General features: G+C 35.5%; 1 protein-coding gene across 1 annotated transcript in view; it reads left to right on the top strand.

Moving 5' to 3' along the window:
* The window catches only part of TMPRSS15 (transmembrane protease, serine 15), a gene marked incomplete at its 5' end in the record, with an annotated part of 53,968 nt that overhangs the window by 5,750 nt on the left and 26,011 nt on the right, over positions 1-22,207 (top strand). The window contains 9 exons of the mRNA XM_010158470.1: positions 2,709-2,750; positions 4,660-4,779; positions 10,308-10,416; positions 13,049-13,158; positions 15,758-15,895; positions 16,528-16,677; positions 18,948-19,050; positions 19,701-19,851; positions 21,038-21,179. Of these exons, the coding sequence (XP_010156772.1) occupies positions 2,709-2,750; positions 4,660-4,779; positions 10,308-10,416; positions 13,049-13,158; positions 15,758-15,895; positions 16,528-16,677; positions 18,948-19,050; positions 19,701-19,851; positions 21,038-21,179 (1,065 nt within the window). The remainder of the gene's footprint in view (positions 1-2,708; positions 2,751-4,659; positions 4,780-10,307; positions 10,417-13,048; positions 13,159-15,757; positions 15,896-16,527; positions 16,678-18,947; positions 19,051-19,700; positions 19,852-21,037; positions 21,180-22,207) is intronic.

Genomic DNA, 22,207 nt, shown 5'->3' with positions numbered 1-22,207 from the left:
CAAGACTGAGATTTCCCAGATGAACACATTTTCTATGGAAAACAGTGAATAGGGATTGAGGATTGAAAGAAATTAATATTGGCCTTTCCTCCCATAGAGTGTGAGAAAAGCCTGAGGACAGGGTGAGATGGTCAAAAGGAGGGAAGCAGGATGCTGCTAGTGATTCAAACAGAAACAGTCACAGCTGATTTTTTTTTATTGTGTTTTTTTTTTTAACCTTCTTTTCTTGGGGCTGTATAAAACCAGATACTGTGCTATAAAAGGAGTTTATAATGAACTTGCTTTCTTGCAGTAACTGCTGAAAACCTTACCACAATGATGCCTTTAACTTCATCAGGTCAGTATCTTTCATAAAATAGAAACTATTTTTTGTTACCAATACAGCATGAAGAAGTATAAGACTTTTGCTGTTCAGCTGGTATAACTTGGTAAAGCTGCCTTGGCTGCAGTTAGGGCTTGACTGCTAGGGTCTATTCAGTGATAGTGAGCCACCCCTCATTGTTTCTGAACATTTGAAAAAGCAGCAGTCTGAAGTCTGAACAAAAGCTCTAAGAACTTAGTGGGTCAAAACAAAAGTTGAGTCTCTGTCAACCAGCTGAGTCACAAGCTGATGTTTTTGTAAATTTAGGCATGTAGATGAGACTGGGGAATTCTACTTTCATGCTGTGCTTACCATCATACTGAACAATGTTGATTGATAGACTTTCTTTCTGCTATGAGCATAGGGTATGAAGCAGACGCAATTCCTTGGTCTCAGAAATTCACTGAGTACAAACCTGCTGAAAGTCAGTCAGACAACTGAATAATACAGTAGATGCTTTGTAGCACTAGAGGCAAGTAGAGTTGTCCCAGACAAGCTGCATACAAATTATCATGTACAAATTCTCCAAGACAGGGTACCAGACCAGGTACTTTGTGAAATTTATATAAGCTGAAGAAATGCACCTATGAATATAGCAGCCAATTATTTATTGATAGTCTAATTACAACCATAACAATGAAAGTTATTATTGGTCTAGTTAAAGGCCTACTAATGTGTATAGTCCAAAGTGTACAATTACTACAGCTTATTCCCAGTGATAGAGTTAAAACTGCTAACATACAAGTTTTCTCCTATCTATCCTTTCCTCTGGTATGCTATTTCAATGCTCCCCCGAGTTCTAAGTTCAATGTTGCTGATCATCTACAAGAAGAAATTGGGAGGTAGAGCGAGGTGCCAGAGGAAAGGTTAAGGGAGTTGGGAGCTGCCAGCACCCCAGACTGGAATGACAGTAATGTTCCTGGTGTGGATTCCTTCCTCCTCTTGGTCTTGGGTCTGCTTGGGGTGATTTTTGTGTGTTTGGTAACACTGTCTACTTCCTTGGTCTTTCTGTTTCAGACCAAATCCCATGATATACCCAGGTTTTAACATATGTGGTATGTTTACATCTAATAGATGTTTGGGTTTTGGCTCTGTTGGCCCTAAAACCATCCTTATCCACCTCAGTTGTTACTTTAGTGAGTTCCTGCAGTAATTGACCATTCATGGTTTGTGCTTACATCACTGATGCCTCTGTCGCTGTCCTGTGCTTTTCCTTTCACAGCTTTTGCTGTCAACTTTTGCATGCACTTTTGGGAGTGCCTGTAACCGTCCTTTTTTTTTTCCCAACAGTCTTTAAGATATAGCTTATTGATAATTGTTTTATTAGAACTGCTTGCTCATGCATGCATCCATGGTTAGGTCTTTGAATATTTCATTCCTTACAAAACAGTGGTCCTTTAGAAAATACATAGACAGTTATATAGATAGTTACACGTGTATAACACTTTGGAAACTACTATGAAGCTATGAATGAAGCTTCCTTCTCTGAACATAGCTGTGTGAGAACAGTCCATCCAGCTGCACCCTCCCTGCACCTTCTGCTGGAGTCTCCTCTTACTCTGCCAGAGGAACTGGGAGCTGGAAATGCCTGGGGTATCCTCAGCGATTGTTACTAAAAACACCACTATGTGGAAGCTCTGTTGGATCAATCACAAATAAACATTCCATTTTTCCAGAATGTTTTGCAGTGTACTATCACTAATACAAATCTATTATGTGCCTAGGCATTTGTTCATGTGTAAATATGTATACACACAGGTATGTATGCCTGCCTGTATGTAAATACCCAAATTCTGGATAGGTTTGAGGCTCTTCTCTTCACATTCCGATAACTGATTTTTTGAGCAATGTTATTTATAAGAAAATGTACCTGTATATTTTAGTACTAATATTGAAGTTGTCATAACTTGTTTTGTTTCAACAGAACCCATGAGTCGAGTCACAAGCTCCCTGACACCAACTTCATGTCAGTACTTTTACAAACCAGGGGAAGACAAGAAAACATTGCTATTATTTTAATGCTGGGGAGGGGATTTTTTTTATGTTATTGAACATGTGACTAGAGCTAATATATATATCTATATATGTATTTAAAATACACTTGAGTTCCACGTTATTTTTCTTATGCTTATTGTGACATTTGATCTTCAGGATCAAGCCACTCAAACTGGCCTTACCACATCTTTACCTAAGCTGGGGTGTGGGCATACAGCAAATAATGCAAGTATAAGAGTAGACTTATACCTGCTTAGTTCTGATTATATGCTGCTTAGTTCTGCCCAAGCAACTGCAGAGGTGGTCCTAGAGAGCAAGTAGTAAAGTTCTAACCTTGTGTTTGTTTGCCCAGCTTCAGGACGGCTCACCACAAAGAAGTTCTCAACAAGTGCAGGTAGGTAGCTGCGTATGGGAAGAAGCAGGAAGGTTATATGTAACAGTCTAGGTTGGAGTAGATGATCTCTGAAGATCCTTCTAACCCAAACCACTCTGAGTCTGAGATCTTAGAATCACACTGTTTGCATACAGCCTGTTCTTGAATCCTTCCGTTCTCACGTCCTGTTCCTACAAATACACGATATGTGGGTTTGGCTTTAAGTTGGCTAAGGAGATCTCTTCAAAGACTCCCAAGACTGTACATGCTACAAAACTGGTATATGTTTTGTGTATATTGATACTCATACTGACTGCTTAGTTTTATTTCCTATTATTTCTTGGAGCTTATGGGGGAAAAAAAAAATTTACAGGACTTCCAATGAATAGAAAGCCAAGCCATCTGAATCTTTGAAATCCTGCCCTATCCTTATTAAACGTTGAAATATGTATGGCATTTGTAACAATTTTCAAATGGGTCTAATATATTTACTGCCATTTTTTAGTTGTGTATAGCAATTATATTGCAACGTAGGGCAATTTGCTTTTACTAGAAAATGTTAATTTCTTTCTGTCCAGTAGGTGGCAATGCTGTTTAGTTTTCAGAGCTGAAGAACAAAAATTAGACTTGATCATGTCGTATGTAAACGTAAAATGTTTTCTTGCATATTGGGCTTGTGCAAAAGATATTCCTAGACTACTGGCTGAGGTTTTGTTCTGGGTTTAGAATGCACGGTTTTGTCTCAGTTCATCTGTGACCATTTATTGGCACTGTATCACCTCTACCACTTGGCTGAAGTATGTTTGGTTTGCTTCAATTACTGGTTGGTGCAAAATGGCAGCTCTTTTGCTTTACACTGTCTGCATTGCTGACACTGAAAGTGTGTTGTAAAGCACTTTGAAATGCTACAGTACCTCCAAATCAACGTCCAGCTTTGTCACTAACACTGATATCATACAATAAAACATCATACAAGCATTTACTTAATCTGATTACAGAACTAACAGTTTTATGAAAAAATAGATCGAGCAATAATGGTTAGAGACTGGAATGTCAGTTTAACAGAGGAATATTAGATCAGTTTTACAAATTAATGTTTCTCCTTCTTGCATAAGAATTTTTGACCTTTTCCAATGAACATTTACTGAATTAAAGTAACTATATGAATAGTGCTAGGTGAATAGTTTACATAGAATTGAATATAATTTCAGCTTCATGTTTTTATTCGCTTTGGTACAACCCACTTGAATTCTATAGATTTCTAAGAGCAAAACCATCTAAAGACCAACACAGAAAGTTTGCAGCGGATGAACATTTTCACTGTAAGAGAATACTGTTAGTGTTATTCCAGATTTAAGGATCTGCCCATACATTCTTTTTGCAGAAATTTTCTCTTTAATTTGCAAATCTGAAAAGAATAGGATTTCTGATATTCCTGGTATTTCAAAATCCAATCTTAAAGATTTAATTTTCAAGATATCATGTTTAATTAAAAAAAGAAATCTTCATCTTGATGAAATGCAACATGGTGATGTGTTGAAGAAATTAAAAGCAGAAATTTTTCACAATTATTTAAGCCAGAGTACAGTTTTCTCATGTTACTCAAGCATAAGAAATTGGAAAATGTTATTTAAAGTAGTTTATTTGGGCATTAGAAGGAAATGGGAATTCATGGAAATTTTATTCCAGCCTTACAAGCTCAGTTTCAAAAAGTCTCACTTCTGAGAACCTCCTTCCTTCTGTGCCAGATTTGTCTGTTTAGTATATGCTGTTTCTGTTTCATTTCAGACTTCTAAAAATGCAGTTTTGCAAAACACAGTAGAGTGGTTGATTTGATTTGTGCTAGAGTAACCAGACATAAGTCAATTTTCTTTTGTAGTGAAAGTGCATTACTGCTGTGCTGTTATTGCTGTTGTCCTTATTATTTCAGCTCAGTGTTTGCCAACTGCTGAACTTTGTGATGATGGTGTAACCTGCATTAGAAAAGATTTATTTTGTGATGGAGTCTTGGACTGCCTGGATGGGTCAGATGAATCTGAAAAAAGATGTGGTAAGAATGTAGATCCCTGGAAATAAGTCTTTTTAAACATACTTAAACCTGTCAGTAGTTTGTAAATAGTTTATAGGCAATAAACTGCACAGTGAAATCCAAATCAATTCTACTAAAACTACTGACAAGAATGATTGTCATAATCTTTATCTTGTAAATGGAAACAACTTTATTTAAAATTCTTGTTAATGAAGAAATTAATTATTAATGAAGAAATATTATAATCTAACTGTAAATTGTTTGCTACATAAATATTAAAAACATGAGAACATAATTAAATTCTGAAATATTGTAGAAATTTCTTATGAAATTATGTACCAGTAATATCAAATAATGTTATTTCCAAATAAATTAAAATTATGAACCTATACAGCTATAAAGTCACGTTACCTATTATCAGAAACCACCTAATGGGACATCTGGAATCAGAAGAGAGGTTTCTCTTTTGATTCCAGCATTAAGAATATCACACAAAAAACTACAAAGAGCTTTTCCCAGGGTACAGGGTATGCTCAGATACACGATATTTTACATTCAGCTACTTAGATGGGGCTGAGGGAGAGGGCACTGGTAGTATTTTGCAGCCAGGGCAAGCAAGTGTGACTGCTGCCATGGCAGGATGGAGCTCTGGCAGGACTTCTGGTTTTTGGCCACCCACCTGCATCTTGCTACACTGAGTACTTGGAATGGGATTGTCTGTATGACATGGACACAAATATTTGAGTTGCAGGCACCAGAATGAGAGGTGCAAGACGAAGATGTGAAAATAAGGGCAACTGGCTCTAGGTGGCCCTGCTTGAGTAGGGGCGTTGGACCAGATGACCTCCAGAGCTGCCCTCCAACTTCTACCCTTCTGTGATTCTGTGAAAATTCTACAAACCTGAAACCTGCCTTTATCTGTCTGCCTAGTTTCCCTGAGCACCTTTTTGTGCAGAGCAGCCTCTGCTCCAGGTAGCAGTGAACACTGTGAAATTGTACCCAGGAGTTTAAGTTGCTGCTTACCAAAGTGTGTGTGCAGAGTTTGGTAGGGAGGCATGCTTCTTAAGGTTTTTTGCACTGTCAGCTCTCAGTTAAAAGTCTGTAAAGTTTTCTTGCAAAGAGAACTTTGCAAAAATTTTTTAAGTTGGAGCAATTAACTCCCTTAGTGTTTTGTTTGTTTTTTAAATATAGAATTTGGTGCTAGAAATCTGGAAAGCTTATTTCCCTTCTGCTCTGAAAACATCTTCTGAGCTTTCCTGAGAATGTTGAGGGCAGTCAGGTCTGAGCTTTCAGAAACACGTAAAAAGCTGGGCTCTGGCTTAAAATCAAATAAGCAAGTAAAAGAGCAATTTCTTTTAAAAAATCTGCAAGTCTGATTCTGAAGGCTGCTGACATGCTGGCCCCTTCTGCCAGAAGTGGAATTTTCTTCAGGAAAAAGAAAGTGAATTGCAGACCTACCCATTACCTGCATTTTTCTCAGTTCAGCCAACTCAGGAGATTTTTAGAACTTTTGGGGGAAAATATCCATCAAAATACTTCAGAAGAATATCCACTGAAATATTTCCAAATGCCTGTTTAGCATAGCAGCTGCATCTAGCTAGATCATAATAACGATGGGTTCTGTGCAGGTCCTGCTGTAGCTGAGGAAATCGGAGGGTCCTAAAGTAGGCCTACCTAGAACTTTGTTCCACTGCAAGCATCCAAGTAGCATAACCCCAAAGCTCTACTTAGTCATTCATTTCTACCATCATACTGTTGTTTTGAGACATGGATTTTCTTTAGGGTTAGTTGTTTGGGTTCATTTATTTTATTTTAAATAGAGCTAAATAAAAAAGTGCAGATCCTTTTAGTTAAAAAGTACCATTATACATCTCATCAAAATAAATTATTTTTATTTACCATGAATTATTAGGTCTGAGTTTACAAGTTTTGCTCACATTTTATTAAAGATATTACTGTCAGACCTGTTATATAGGGCAGAATTCAATTGATATTGATACATTGGTAGATACAGACAAAAATAAGCTCACTGTTTGCAGTCAAAGCTATGTAAACATCACTCAGCTGTGCCCTGGAGGCTGCACAATGTTTTAAGTTAGAAAATGGGCTTGAATAGAATTTTTCAACTGACGCATAGCCCCTTATACTCATGGGTATTGGATCTCATTTTGATCTCTCCCTGAATTTCTACTGAATATGTTGTGAATGCCCTGCTCCTTTGTAACTGATATTATTTCCTAATCAATGTTTTAAGAGTCACTAAAGAATATGCACAACTGAGCTGCAAATTTCAGAGATGTGCATATAAGTAAAAATAGGCAGAATGTCCACTTCAGGCAGATGATTTTCCCCTGTTCATTTCCACTGATGCCTGGTATTTCCAAGAAATTCATTCAGTTACCATTAGTTCAGCAATGTCAGCTCATAACCTTATAGAAATACAATTCTGGCTGGAGGACAAATCATTGCTCCATCACTCTTAGGTTACATTTTCAGTCTTAAAATTTTCCATCCAAAAACTCAGAGATTTTCTACATGTACATATTTAGGTTTCTTAGACTTTGCAAAACCAGTGGAATGAGTGGCAATAAGCCATGTGCACGTTTGGGATACCTGCCAATTTTTCCATGTCTTTGATTTTTCACTTATGTCCCATCCCTAGAGTAACTTAATACAGTCATATAAAAGCTAAAATTGTCCAGATTTTCAGAAGTGCTTTAATGTTCCACGATGAGATTTACAGCCAATTCATAATTTGTGCTACAAATGCTCTTACACACAATGGAGTTCCTGCCCTTTAAACAACTTGCTTTGTTTTTTTCATCTTGATTATTATTTCCTCTAGTACTTCTGATTTTAGAATATGTTAGTGGTGTTAATATATAGGATATGAGGGTGAATTTTAATAATCTTTTCCTGCATTAGAAGTCAGTTAAATCTCAGATATTTAGCAGAGATTCAGGTAACTAAACACGATCTTTTTTTTTTGTTTTGTTTTATTGATTAAAATTATTTGGGCGGCTTCCTTCTGCCTCTGCAATGCAGTGCAGTAACAAAAGGCATTGCAAAAGTGCAGTTAGCAGTTTCAATGAAAGGGTCTCTAGACAAATGGGAAAGTCTGAACAACATCTATTAATAATGGCTGCTTTTCAGTAATGCCAGACATGTGACATGTAAGGGTAAGGCAGGGAAGGCTGGAGGCTGACCCCAGGAGGTGTTTCTCTCTGCAGACTCCCTTTGCAGTTATGTCTAGGCTAATGTTTTCTGATTACCTACCTCACAGCATCACTACAGTACTGAGAAAGATTAATCATATGTAAGCCAGGAAGTAATTTACTGCCCTTGGCACAGAATGGTCCTGTCAAGTAAAATATGTGGGCTTGATCTGGGCAGTCTGGGGAGCTTCTCCCTGCAATTCAAGGATAACAGGGTTAACCCCTCCCCATGTGCCCTGTATACAACATAAGTAAATAGATATGGACAGTGAGATGTGTGTTGGGGAAGAAGTGAAAGTGGTTCCTACAAAAGATGTCTCACATCTCATTGGGAGAACAACTGAGGCTTCTCTGAGGGCTCCGGGGGGGCAGAAACGTAATGGTTTCTGTGCCCCTGCCTGCCTTTGTCCACAGCTGCCTCCTCCCTGCAACAAGGAAACACTGGGTGGTTCTTCAGGGAAATAGGACCAGTCTCAACTATCTTCCTGCTCATACCTGAGATACTGAGCACTGACTATTGCTACGCTGTGTATGAGCTCCCTGAGGACATCTGCCTGAATCTTTCTGTTCTGTTTCAAGTTACTCTTTCTTAAGAGATAAGAAGAAACAAATAAAAGGAAACAAGAACAGAAACTAATTGTTGACAAGAGTAAACTTCTGTTATAAATTTTATTAGAACAGTACTCTATATCTCTTTTTATTACTGCCAGTGCTATAAACTCCTTTTTAGATCAGGATGTGTCTTGCTAACCACTAGTTAACTGTACTACTTTTTGCACACTTCATGAATAACAAGCTGGGCATTTTCCTTCTCACAATGATTTTATTCTTCTCAGTGGGAAATGGTTATAAATATTAGGCACTGGTTAAGGACAGGAAACGCATAAAATGGATAGAAAAAGTACTTCTATGCCAATACTCAGCTCTAAGGATGTAGCCTATTCTGACAAAAATGTTATACAGAATAGTAACTCTTTCATGGACCTTTTTTCGCTGTGTATTTAAAAACTTTTATGTTCTGTTTTCCTTTCAAAGGCAATGAAGATTGTAAAAGGGAATATGTTTCTATTCCAGCCAATGCATTAGACATATCATTAGTGAAGTTAATTCTGCACAGTCTTATTAACATTGCATGCCTGAGCCTGACTGAAGCAAAACTTAAGTTTTATGTTGTGTTTACTACAGTGGTAGTTAGAAAGAATTTTACACTTACAAAATGAACAGAAAAGGAATGCAAATTTATCATTTTACATACCATTTCCCAGAGGAGGAATATGCTCAATAAAACTTCCATTTAATTTTCAATATGATTGATCGTTCATAATTTAGTTAGTCATTGTAGGTATGATTTGATTTCTGATGTTAATGAAAAGCTCTGTCTAATTTCTGATTATGTGCCTCAAATTGATGAACTTGTCCTTAGCTCTCACGATAATCATGTATGGTACTGATTTTATCCTTATTTGAAAGCTCTATGATGCTTTCTGAAAAACTGAACAGAAACATCAGACAGATTCCTAACATAATGTTCAAGAGATGCAGCAAAGGCTTCAACAGTGCTTCAGTGTCTGCTGAAATAAAACAGCTCTACATATATTAGTTTTTCCAAGCGTGCTGATGCTTAATACTATATTTTCTTTAAATAACTGATTTTTAAACTGAAGAACATACATAGAATGGAATAGCAGGACTAAGAAAACAAAACTAATAAAAGCTTTTTAAAAGTATTTATGATGGTGGATGACATTTACTTCAGAGAATGAATTCGATAGCTGGCAGGAAACTTGGGATATCCACTTATCTTTTTGAGTACTTAGTAATATATAAGGTGAGAAACTAGAAAGTTCATAAAAGTAGAGATAGTGATAGGCAACTGTATCCCTTGCTTTTATTCACATGATATCAAATTGTTTCTGGTAGTACAAACACAGTTTCCAGAGTAGCTGTAGATAAGATGCTGTAGCTGTAGATAAGATCCTGTTTCCTTAAAAATGTATAACATAAAATGAAAGAACAGAACTGGATTAGTTGAATCTGCTGGACTTGAATTATATGGATAGGTTTGAGCAAGTTTGGATTATTTGGATTTTCTATACTTTAAAAGTGAAATATCTCTACTGCATTTCTTCTCATATAGCACTTTGACATCAAATAGTTATCAGAATGAGAAGTAAGAGTAAGTTGGTAATCTGTTTTACTTTGTCATCCTGTTGTTGCTTACAAAGCATTTCAAAGGTAATCCATGTAACCCAGTGTCTAAGATCGCCTCATTTTGGCTCAGATTCTGTTTTCCAAATGCAATTTTGACAAATGTTATTCATTATATCTTTACAGCTGCAGTATGTGATGGAAAATTTATGTTGACTGAATCCTCTGGGTTTTTTCATTCTGCGAATTATCCAAAACCATATAATGCAAATATTATTTGCCAATGGATTATACTGTAAGTCCTTTTTTCTACATACCTTTTTTTTAATTTTATTTTTAGGTGATTTTTTTTCCTGCATATCAACCTTATGCCATTTGTTTGTAGTCCCAAATACCCCAGCATGGAAAATATATAATAGCATTTTCTCCTTTGTATTTATGTAACTTATCTTAAACTTGCACGCTTAAAACCCAGAACTGTATCAATGATTTCCCACTTACAAAAATTTGAAGGTATAATTTTGAGAAATATTGTGTATTATATGCATGCACAGGAACATATTCGTAAGCTCAAAATAAATCACATAACTCAAAATAATTGCAAGATATTTGTTTCAAAACATTAAATACTAGACTTTAAGTAACGGTTTTGTATGATATAACTAACAGTCGGAATTTTCAAGAATTCCCTCGTAGTTTATGGGTACACATTTCATGCGGGAGTTTACAGCACCTCTGCTTCTAAGTCATTTAGGAATAAGTTTTAAAAATGCATGAGTTATCATTTGACATAATAGCACCAAATGGCTTTTAAGAGCTAGGAACAAGAAGTGGAATTTGTTTGATCAGGTATACATGCCTACAGGGAGGGACAGGTATTTGACAGATGGTCTAGGTCCACTTCATAGGTCATGGAGAAGAAAAGACAGCCATAGTATGTGATAAATCTCATCCTAAGGTACACATCTAACATAGGTTAGATGATTGCAAGTTGGAAGCTCCTAAACATTCCTACAATGACTGCCAATTCAGAAGTTACTGCTTTGAAAGGAGGTAATTCTTATTATGGCTTTGTAATAATGGCTGTGCTTTGATTCTGAGAATTATTAATTTGGTAAAAGAGTTTCAAAGGAGATTAAGGGAATGCCTTTAAAATTGCATAAACTTTGTACTTCTCATTTCCATGGCTCCTCTGAGTTTTTTCAGGACTTCAGGAAAATTCATGGTTTTCTCTTTGTTTATTACATTTGTTCCTTCTCATCTTCAGCAATACTATTCACCAATAATCGCTGGCTACACCTGGTTTTAACATATAGGTGTGCCACAGGAGAAGCACAAGATTGTATCATTCAGTATATAAGCCTGACTTGTTCCTCAGTTCAAGGTATCACAGAATTTGAGCATGATAAATAACGATTTCTCAAGTGCGCTGCTTAATTCTAAGCTGTTAATTTTGCTTCAAACACTGCTATAGCTGCAAGAAGCATTGTATTAGGTAGAGAGCTATACCAGGTATGTAGCTAACAAAACCTTAATTTTTGAAAGAAACCTGAGTAATTGCATATAATATAGTACAGGTGCTGCAGATCCATGTAATTACAGGTTGATCAATCACAATTGATCTGGTTTTATTTTCCAGTTATCTGTTTTTAAAAAAACTGTCAACACTGGCAGTAAAGGCCTGAAAAATTCAATGCAGTACTCAAATTTTATCTCCCTTTCAAACAGAATTGTTTGTATGAGGTTATCTTTTGGGTTATCCAGTAACCAATGAGTGACATTTTGTCCTAATATTTTTATTATGCCTATAAAAATTTTTTTAAAGTCACCCTATAATATATCTAAGATTTGATTTCTCTTTTACTTTCTTAGTCTTGAAAGATTTCTCCATTGCCTTTAGGAAAAACGTTTACATTTTCACTCTGTTTAACTCCTTCCCAAATGAAGATGTATTTTCTCTCCTTTAAAAGTAAGCATAGTATGTTTAATATTTCCCTGAAAGATTATCTTTCAACTGCATGTTTATTCTTTTCAAACTAAGGATATTTTTTCTCAATATAACAACAATGAAAGAAAAAAGCAAATGCAAATATTCAAATATTTACTTCATGCTTCTCTACTAATTGGTACTCATAAGCACCAGCAGATTTTGGTTGAAAAACTGTCTACATTGGGTCTCTCAACTCCAGAAAACAACGAACTAGAGGCATAGGAATCTAAGCTGATTGCATTAGGGTTTTACAATTTGGACTACTGTGTATGTTCATGGGAAAGGCAATGGGAGAACTACTTAAATGTAGATTATTGAAAGAACGTAACAGCAGAAAAATAAAACCCAGCATTTCTTACACTTTTAGTTAAGTGACTGTTCTTAAACTAACTGGGTGATCATTAGGTTTGACAAGTTCCCAAACAAGGAACAAATCTCCATGCAAATCCTGGTCTTGATATAGGAGACTTTATTTTGGACTTTTGAGGAGACAGATTTTGCTATCTTTCTATTCATACTGATACCATGATACCATTGCTCTGACCTTAGGAAGCCTACCTGAGCAGTGAGATGTTATCTATTAGTAAAATGTATTAAAAAGTAACTGTAAATTAATGATATGCAGATAAAAATAAACACAAAAGACCTGTTCAGCAGAATATCATAGTCCAAATTTTAGAAGATTCAGTTCCTGACATATACTTAACTCCAATGTGTAAAGGAGTATTTCTGAAGTTATGAAACATTCATGGCCTACTGCTTTGGTAATTTTACAAACTAGAAGTTAGCCAAATAGGCCATCTTGATTAACGTAATTTCACGTTGTTTCAGAACTTAACATAATTCAAGTTTGCAATCAATTCACTACAGTCAAAAAAAAAAAATTACTAGAACATAACTTGCAGTTTTGATGTTTATTTTTCTCTTGATATCTTAGAGTGCCTCAGGGGCTATCCATTAAACTGAACTTCACTTCTTTTGAAACACAACAGTATACTGACAATTTAAATATTTTTGAAGGTATTGGACAAAACAAGATTTTAAGAGGTAAGCTTATTTTCAGCTAATATTACCTTTCCATTAATAAATTTAAGTAGTGAAATAGGTGTTTTCAAGTGAAAAAAAATTCAGGTATATGGTTAACTGAGAGAAGGCATCTGTGTTAACTTCTTAGACAATTGACCTTGATGTATGTGACTATTCTTATGAAGTGATCAGATAAAAGCTTCCCCAATAGCTATACCTTTTTTTTAAGATCTTATTTGAACAATTTTGATAATTTGACCAAAGCCATGGTCTTGTGGGGTCCATGTTTCATTAGAAATACGTTGTCAGAAAATCCTGTAACATCACATAGTAACATAAAAGGAAAGCATCTAAACTGAAACTGTTGGGCAAAGTACTATGATACTCCCTAAAATTCATTACCAGTATAGCATTGCTTTCCTCAGACTTTGAAATACTGATGACACCTTAATCTCTGTCTCTATATTCTATAGTGGAAAACTGAGATTTTACCCATTTTACACAAGACTCAGTCTATCCAGCTGAATTCCATCAGAGGTGGAATACATACAGTTGAAGATAAATATATAGAGATAAGATACTTTTTTTTTTTTTTTTGGAAGATGAGAGAGAATGAGAAATAGTAAAAGACTCATAAAAAATGGAGAAATTCTACCCTTTCAGTACTGCTTTGAATTTGACCCCCCTTGGGAATTTCAATTTAGATGTGAGAGATTGCTTCAATAATATCCTTTGCAGCATCCATGAACTTACACCTTATCAAGGACTGCTGTGGGGATGACCAGTGATACCACAAAGACAATGTTAAAGACTTGTTCTTCAGTGGATTGCCTAAAACTTTGCAATTTGAGGGGTAGATTTCCAGGTATTGGAAATACTAAATGTACAGGAAAGGACTACAAGACATTTACAGATTAAGACTCTCCACTTAAGTAAAAGAATCTGAAAAGGACGAAGGAAAATAACACACATATAATTAAAAGTATGGAAGATGATGCCCATTATCTTAATAATTTGGCATTCTTTCAAATATATAGTATCACAAATAGCTAAATAGAATCATAGAATGGTTTGGGTTGGAAGGGACCTTAAATATCATCTAGTTCCAACCCCCCTGCCATGGGCAGGGACACCCTCCACTAGACCAGGTTGCTCAAAGCCTCATCCAGCCTGGCCTTGAACACTTCCAGGAATGGGGCATCCACAGCTTCTCTGGGCAACCTGTTCCAGTGCCTCACCACGCTCTCCGGGAAGAACTTCTTCCCAATATCCAATCTAAATCTCTCGACTTTCAATTTAAACCCGTTACCCCTTGTCCTGTCACTACAGGCCCTTGTAAAAAGTCCCTCCCCCAGCTTCCTTGTAGGCCCCTTCAGGTACTGGCCCCTTCTCTCCGCCAGGCTAAACAAGCCAAATTCTCTCAGCCTTTCATCATAAGAGAGGTGCTCCAGCCCTCTGATCATCTTCATGGCCTCCTCTGGACTCGTTCCAGCTGGTCTATATCCTCCTTCTGTTGAGGGCTCCACAGCTGGATGCAGTACTCCAGGTGGGGTCTCACAAGAGCAGAGTAGAGGGGGAGACAAGGTCCCTTGACCTGCTGGCCACACTCCTCTGGATATAGCCCAGGATACGGTTGGCTTTCTGGGCTGCCAGTGCACACTGCCGGCTCATGTTCAGCTTTTTGTCCAACAAAATACCTCTTCCTGAGAAAAGCAAAGTCTCTCTATCTGTGCAAGATTGGGCAAGGACTTCAGAAAAGAAAAAGCGGAGGCAAAAACTTTCACAGAACAATGAGGAATTCAGGATTTATTTTATCCTGAATATGGTCACTGGTCTAACTGTTGTTGCCTGGCATCATATCAGCTTTAGATGGAGGAGCAACTGGTTTACTGTCTGATGACTTGTACCTCTCATTTCACACATACGGGAATTATCTGAGTGAATTTAAATTAATTTATAATTCAAAGTCAAAAATTAGATACATTTTACCATTCAGTCATAGAACTGCCCAGGTTGGGAAGGGACCTTGAACGATCCTCTGGTTCAACATTTCACGGAAAAGGGAGCCTAGATGAGATTATCTAGCACTCTGTCCAGTCACTTTTGGAACATTGCAATTGTTCCTGTGCTACATGCCTTCATGCATACATCACAAAATGAAATTCCTATGCAATTTCACAGTTTCCTTAGTCTGAATATCTGCAAGTGTATGTGCTAATTGTTAAACTGGGAAGTATATATAACAAAGCTGTGTAATCAATACTGTGATTCTAGAGTTTCAGAGTGCATCTCTGTAAATTTTGAGAGCATTTACAACATAATAAGCAGAGATACAAAGATTATAGTGTTGAATATGTGTACTCTAAGAGACATGTCTCCAATAGATGATATCCATATTGATGGATATGAGAGATGGGATATGCAGAATATTTATATAGCAGCCAAACAGCTAAATGCCTTCAGGATTTTGAAGCTATTGTAGGCTTGATCACAGTACAAGAGGGAAAGCATTCTGCAAGACTCAAAAAGCTAATCCACTGTATTTTTGTGACACACTAGGGACTTTAATGTACATGGGATGGTTTCCTCTCTGACTATATTATTCTCTATTTGTTCTCAGCTTCTCTTTCAGGGACTCATCCTGGCACAATTTACATTTTTTCTCATGAGGCTACAGCACAGTTTATATCCGATTATTCTGAAAATTACAGTGGCTTTAATGCAACATACACTACATTTAATGCAAATGAACTAAACAGTAAGTGCTCTTTTTGTATGTGTGTGTGTCTGTTACCCTGAAAATTTGGTGAAACTATATTTTTGGTTTGACAAAATGGAGATGAAAAGGGAAGCAGTATTTTCTGACCTCAGTTCACTAACAAGATCCATTTTGAGAAATTTCATACTGTTTTAAAAATTGAGTCATTGATTTTAGTAAGACTGTTCACAGGTTTACAGGCCTGTATCTAGCAGTAGGGGGATGCACAGCACTTATCTTCTGAGCATTTGGGTCTGGTGGTGAGCCACTTCAGCCAGAACAATCCATGCCTTGACAAAGAAAAGAGGAAAAGATCAGGGTTAGCCCTTGGTGTTAGCTATGCAAGATGTCCTTTCTCATTCACCCACCACATTACTGGTGAAGGTTCAAATAAGAAGGTTGATGAGTAAGTGCAAGGACATGTAGGGCCACCTTCAGTGATAGCGTTTTGTTAACAAGCACAAGTGACATATTTATTTGAGTTGCATTGCACAGAAGAGTAAATTGAGTCACCATGGGCTCCAGTTTTCAAACATTAAAAAATTTACATTGTTCATCATTCATTCTCATGTAATTCTGAGAAAACATTTATGTCTCTTTCATTTTTATTTACTAGACGTTCTTATTCACAGATTATGAGAAAGTCAGTTGCACTTTCGAAGATGGCTTTTGTTACTGGATACAAGATTTAGATGATGATTCAGACTGGGAGAGAGTTCAGGGCCCTACCTTTCCTTTTATGAGTGGTCCTGATTTTGATCATACATTTGGCAACATGTCAGGTAAGATGAAATACAAGTTGCTTAAAGATTAAAGGGAAAGCTTGATTTAGTTTATGTTATACCACTGTACAATGGATTCTTCAGAGTGGTATTATTGGTATGCAGTTTTATTCTGCCATAAAAATGAGTCAGGGCTACCAGACAAAATGTTTTATGCTACCAATTGCCATCTTACAGAAATACACCAAAACTAAAAAAAAGAAATAAAGGTGATTAATAAAGTGATTCCAGTGTGAGGTATTGAAAAGTCTCAATGTTATTAATATGTCAGTGCATCATCTGAGAAAAAAAAAATATTATGCAAGAGTGTTATAGGTCAAATAACTGCATGTTTACCGTAAGGATAAAAAACAAGTACAGTTACGTTTTAGGGAAACCACTTCTGTTTCATCCCTATCTACTGTTGACATCCTTGTGGTTGCAACTGCTGTAGCAAAACAATGTAATTGGAAGAGTGATCTTATCAAATATGGGTTTTAATTAAAAAGACAATACTGAGAGGAATCAGATTTTGAATGTGTATCATGAATGCTTCTCCCAGAATTAGACTCCAATTTTTTTTTCCTACTTCAACAGGAAAACCAATCTCTTTCTCAACTCATCTGTCAGTCCAGATAAAATTAACAGTTGACAGTTGGACTCAATTATCTTACAGGCATTTTTAAACCAGAACAATTATTATTCTAACATAATTTCAATTTTACAATAGTTATATGTATTCTATACAAGACTTAATTTTTGCTGAATGAGTTCTGTATAACTGGAAAAACTACAAATTATTCCAGAAGAAGTTTCTCCCAGGAAAAGAAAAATATTTAGCATGCTATTGGCTAGAAATTATTCACCTCTCTCTGAGTAAATGCACATTTTTTAAAGAATCTTCACGATGCTTTTTTTCTCCCTACTTGGCTGTTAGAATTCAAATCAGATGAAAGAACGTAAAAATTTTTTAATGTTTCAAAACACTTGATAATAGTTTCTAGCTCTCTTGAAAGTGCTAATTTATTTTAGGAGCTCTCTGTTTCACTGTGCTAGATCTAAGCTGACACATGTAATGTTGCTATATATAATGTTGCTATTATTGAATATTCAAATTTCTACAAGCTGCATTTGAAGAAAGAAATGTGAGCTGTATCATTAATATCTAGCTATTTACATTCACTGAGACAGTGTATTTTTATTTTGCTGTTCTTGAAAAGCAAAAAACTTAATACATACTCAAGAATTGATCCTGAATTCAGCCCTCAGAGAATTGAAACAGAGTCCTGTCACTTTGATTACATGAAGATCTCTTCTGAAAAAGAATGTTATTCTCATTTTATTAAAGCTAGACACCAAGTTTTATTTTGATGCACGCTTTCTAAGTCATCACAGGAAAAGAAAGGTCTGATTTAGATTTCAAAGTAATTTTCAGGTACTTTAACATCCCACATAAAAGAACTAGCTAATCTAGAAGCATAAATAACAGAATACAATGTGTGTAGATAGATATATATATAATTCAAATGGCATAATTATGTTTATGCTTATTTGTAGACTTCATTAATTTTACATTTGCATATATATGTATTAGATAGAAATAATAAAATCTAAGATTAGAGCCATAATTTCAGTAAAGTATTATGTTTAGGACTTCTAAGTCTGCCCAATTTTTTCTTGTTACAAATCACAATGTTTCTGCAGCCTAGCCTTACATTATATTTTCACAAGGAAGCAAGAAGTCCAAATTTCCAGCTGCAAAGAATTAACTCAAAAAGCTAAAAAACAATTTCCCCAAATAATGTATTTTTCTTGTTTATAATGTTTCACCTCGCTATAAAATAACCATGTAGTCATTCTGTCACGCCACGCAACGTGCAACCCGTATTTGTCATTATTATGTGGATACAAATTATAAAAATATCAGGAAATTCTCCTGCAAAATCACAAGTAACATCAAAGAGGAAGACATTTTTATAAGTAGAAATTGCTCCGTTGACTCACTGCCTTCACTAAATAAAACGCAGATCTTCCACTGACTTCAAAAGGACTAGTTTCCCATTTCATGTTTACTTCTAAGGAGTATCAAACAATCTTAAAAGCTCATTTTAATATGACATTGACTGATTAATATAACTTGGGATAATCATTCACACTGTTGTGTCAGAAGTCTTCGAAGTCATGCAACACAATCTGTGCTTGACATAATTGATATTAGGTAAAAACTCTCATTAAAAAAAAAAACACCTCAGTAATTGTGTACTGACTAAAATGTGCTCTTTATCTTGCAGGATTTTATATTTCAACTCCCATAGGACTTGGGTTTGGAGAAGAAAGAGTCCGGATTCTTAGTTTGCCTTTGGTCTCGTCTGATTCATCTTGTCTAAGCTTCTGGTATTCTTACATAATTCCTAAACCTGTACTTTGTTTAAGAATAAAACCAAATAGTGTTTTTTTCATGTATAATACTAATCCAAGTCAGTGTGCCATCAATACAAGCCTGCTTCTGTTTGGTTTTCTACAATCCATCTCAACTCCAGACTTGAAACTTTGACTCTGTTGTAGGTTTGATACTTCCAGTCAACTTTAATGTATTTTCTTTTCCACTATGCATCCAAAACTCATTTGCATACAGAAATCATACTAAGTAACCCTGAAATGTTTTTTCTCATGAAGCTTAACTAGGTCTCTGCAGAAAATACAGTGATGTACAGAGTAAAATTTCCAGGTATAATCTAAACATGATTCATTTTATTTTCATGCTCAGTTCAAATTAGTCGTAATAATATAAACCCATTCTATATAATATAGGTAGCTTATTATATTATAAAATATATAAGCAACATATATTATTTAATAATTATATACTTAGTAATTTTTATACTTATTATTTGAATCACATATTGTTTAATTATTGCATTACTGTTTATTGTTATTATCATATTATTATAGTTATAATAGATAATATGATATAAAAACCTTGATATTTTGAAATGAAATTTCACTTTATTCTAATATTGCCAAAACTGCATTTTCTCCTCTAGGTATTTCATGTACAGTACTAATGTTTACCGTTTAAGAGTTAGTATAAGAAATGAGGATGGTTTGGAAAAGATAATTTTCCAGAAAGAAGGAAACTATGGAAACAACTGGAATTATGGACAAGTAACTTTAAATGAAACATCTGATTTTAAGGTTTGTTAAACTGCTAGTTCTTTTTAAAATTTATTTTAGCTAAACTGATATCAGGGTTTTCTTCTGCATTAACCCAATGATCCACAGTTTGAAAGATAGTATCTAGTACTACTTACTTAGTAACACATGCCATCAAATTAATTTTAGCATGCAGAAGAGTGTAATCCCCATTTTATTTGTCATCTCCCCCCTTCCCTACTCTGGAATTTAAAGTAGTATTATTGTAGAAATCAGAAAATATTAACGTTTTCATGGGACAATCAATGTTATCCCAAAAGACAGCTTTCCACAAAAGAAGGGTGTTCAAAGCCTATCAAAATCTGATGTGGAGTTTAAAATCTTGACAGTGAGTGTGATATGAAGCACTTAGCTATGCAGATTCTGAAGCAGTATTTTCACTAACTGGGAAATAATTCACTGAAAGTGTGTTCCAGACACTAATGTATTTGGTGCCACATGGTTAGCAACTGACCTGACTTATCTGTGGAAAAAAAAAAAAAAAGACCACTTAAGCTAGACAATTCCTTCAGCAAATCTCTATTCAAAACAATTTCTTTTTATAGGTATTTGGGATGGGCTGTCCTGCTATAACAGTTTTGATTGATGGAAAAACACTGCCAGAAAGACGCATTTACTATCTGAGAAAGTAAATGCATTTTTGACCTGGCTGAATCAGATTTCCAGCAAATGTGTGCTTTATGATCTCAGGAAGAGCACTATACCTATCTGTATTTGACCAGCACAAATTCCTTGGTAGCAGGATTACTTTAAATATGTGGATATTAAAGCAAAATAATAAATAAATTACATTAATTTAAATTTTTCATGGATATATGCCATTAGATTAGAAAAAATTTAGACTGATGTGTGATACAGAATTTGCGTTTCAAAAAATATATGTATTTATATGTAAAAAGTCAAGTTATTGAATAGTATTAAATCATGTTCATCATTTGTATGAAGAAGGACTTGCATTCCTTAGAATGATCCACTCAGTTTGCATAACGATGTTTTGTTTTGTGAGGAATCCTGTCTCATCTCTGATGCCATTCCATGAGTGTAGCACCAGTGTAGGTTATAGTCAAAATAAAAGCATTCAAGAAAGAAGACAATGGTTCAACACAGGAAGTTGAAAAATGTTTCGTTAAATTATGAAATTCTAATTTTTTTCTTTCATGAACTTCAGGTTATTTTTGATGCCTTTAAAAAGCATGGTCACAGTGATATTGCCTTGGATGACATTGGCCTGACAAAGGGAAAGTGTAATGAAAGTATTTATGTAGATCCAACTGTGATTCCAGCTGTTACAACTGTCCCTTCAGTTCCTAGTAAGTAAACACTAAATAACAGTTGATTGCCATTTCCTATTACTGTATTTGTGTATGTGATTCATAATTTTCAGACTTCAGTTTTTATAAACATCTCTCTTCAGCATTATAAAATTATCTTCAGGATAATATACTAGGAATCAGGTTCCCTGCCCATTGACAGCAATAGAAGTGGAAGATTCACAGCTTAAGCTGTCAGTACAGTGTCTTTCAAAACTTGAAGAGTGGAGGATAATTAAAGAATTCATAATCTGGGTCTAAAAGCTTTAATTAGTAAAGTTTCCAGGAAGCCACTGAAGGGGAAGGAAGAAGAAAGAGAAGGAAGATTTTAACCTCTGTGTTTGAAATTACAAGCAAATATAGCAAGGGAATAAGAGAAGGAGCAATGTCACATAGTAGTATCACTAGAGGTCTCAAAAGTAAAAATTCACCAGCCTCTGAGAACACATGCATGCTGAAAACTCCCATATTTGAGGGAATGAATCTATAATAGTGCCAGAATAGTTTAAGAATGGAGCACGATCTGTGTCTCTAATACTCCAAATGGAAGTATTATCTGGAACAAGGCTCACAATGAATGAATTCTTTACAATATGCATTTGGACGTATTGTTATTCTTAATATATCTGATTACCTTAAAAAGGAAAAGAAAGCAATATTTGCTTTGAAAAAAAAAAATTAGGTAGGGAAACAAGACGGACAGTTAGCAGTTCTGGTTTTGGAGGAAACAAGTGAACAAAAAAACCCAGTCAAAGGACTCTTTCCAATCCCTGATCTAAGTTCTATAAATCATTAAATGTTTCAAAACTTAGGCCTGATTTCTTCCATTTTGCCTTTGCTAACTCTGTTCCTTGTGGTAAGGCAAGAGTGATGAATAGGTGCTTGCTCCAGTAATAATGGATGGGGCTTCTTTCCTGCTTGATGAACGCTCATATATTTTCATCTCACTATCTTCTTGGCACCTCTTCTGAATCCCAGGTTCAGTGGGGAACTAGAGGAGGGTTGATTTTGTTTGCATATTTTTGCCA

The sequence above is a fragment of the Eurypyga helias genome, unplaced genomic scaffold (assembly GCF_000690775.1).
Source record: "Eurypyga helias isolate BGI_N326 unplaced genomic scaffold, ASM69077v1 scaffold18549, whole genome shotgun sequence".
Lineage (NCBI taxonomy): Eukaryota > Metazoa > Chordata > Aves > Eurypygiformes > Eurypygidae > Eurypyga > Eurypyga helias.
Note: the sequence above shows the minus strand (reverse complement) of the source record. Positions and strands in the feature narration are given on the sequence as shown.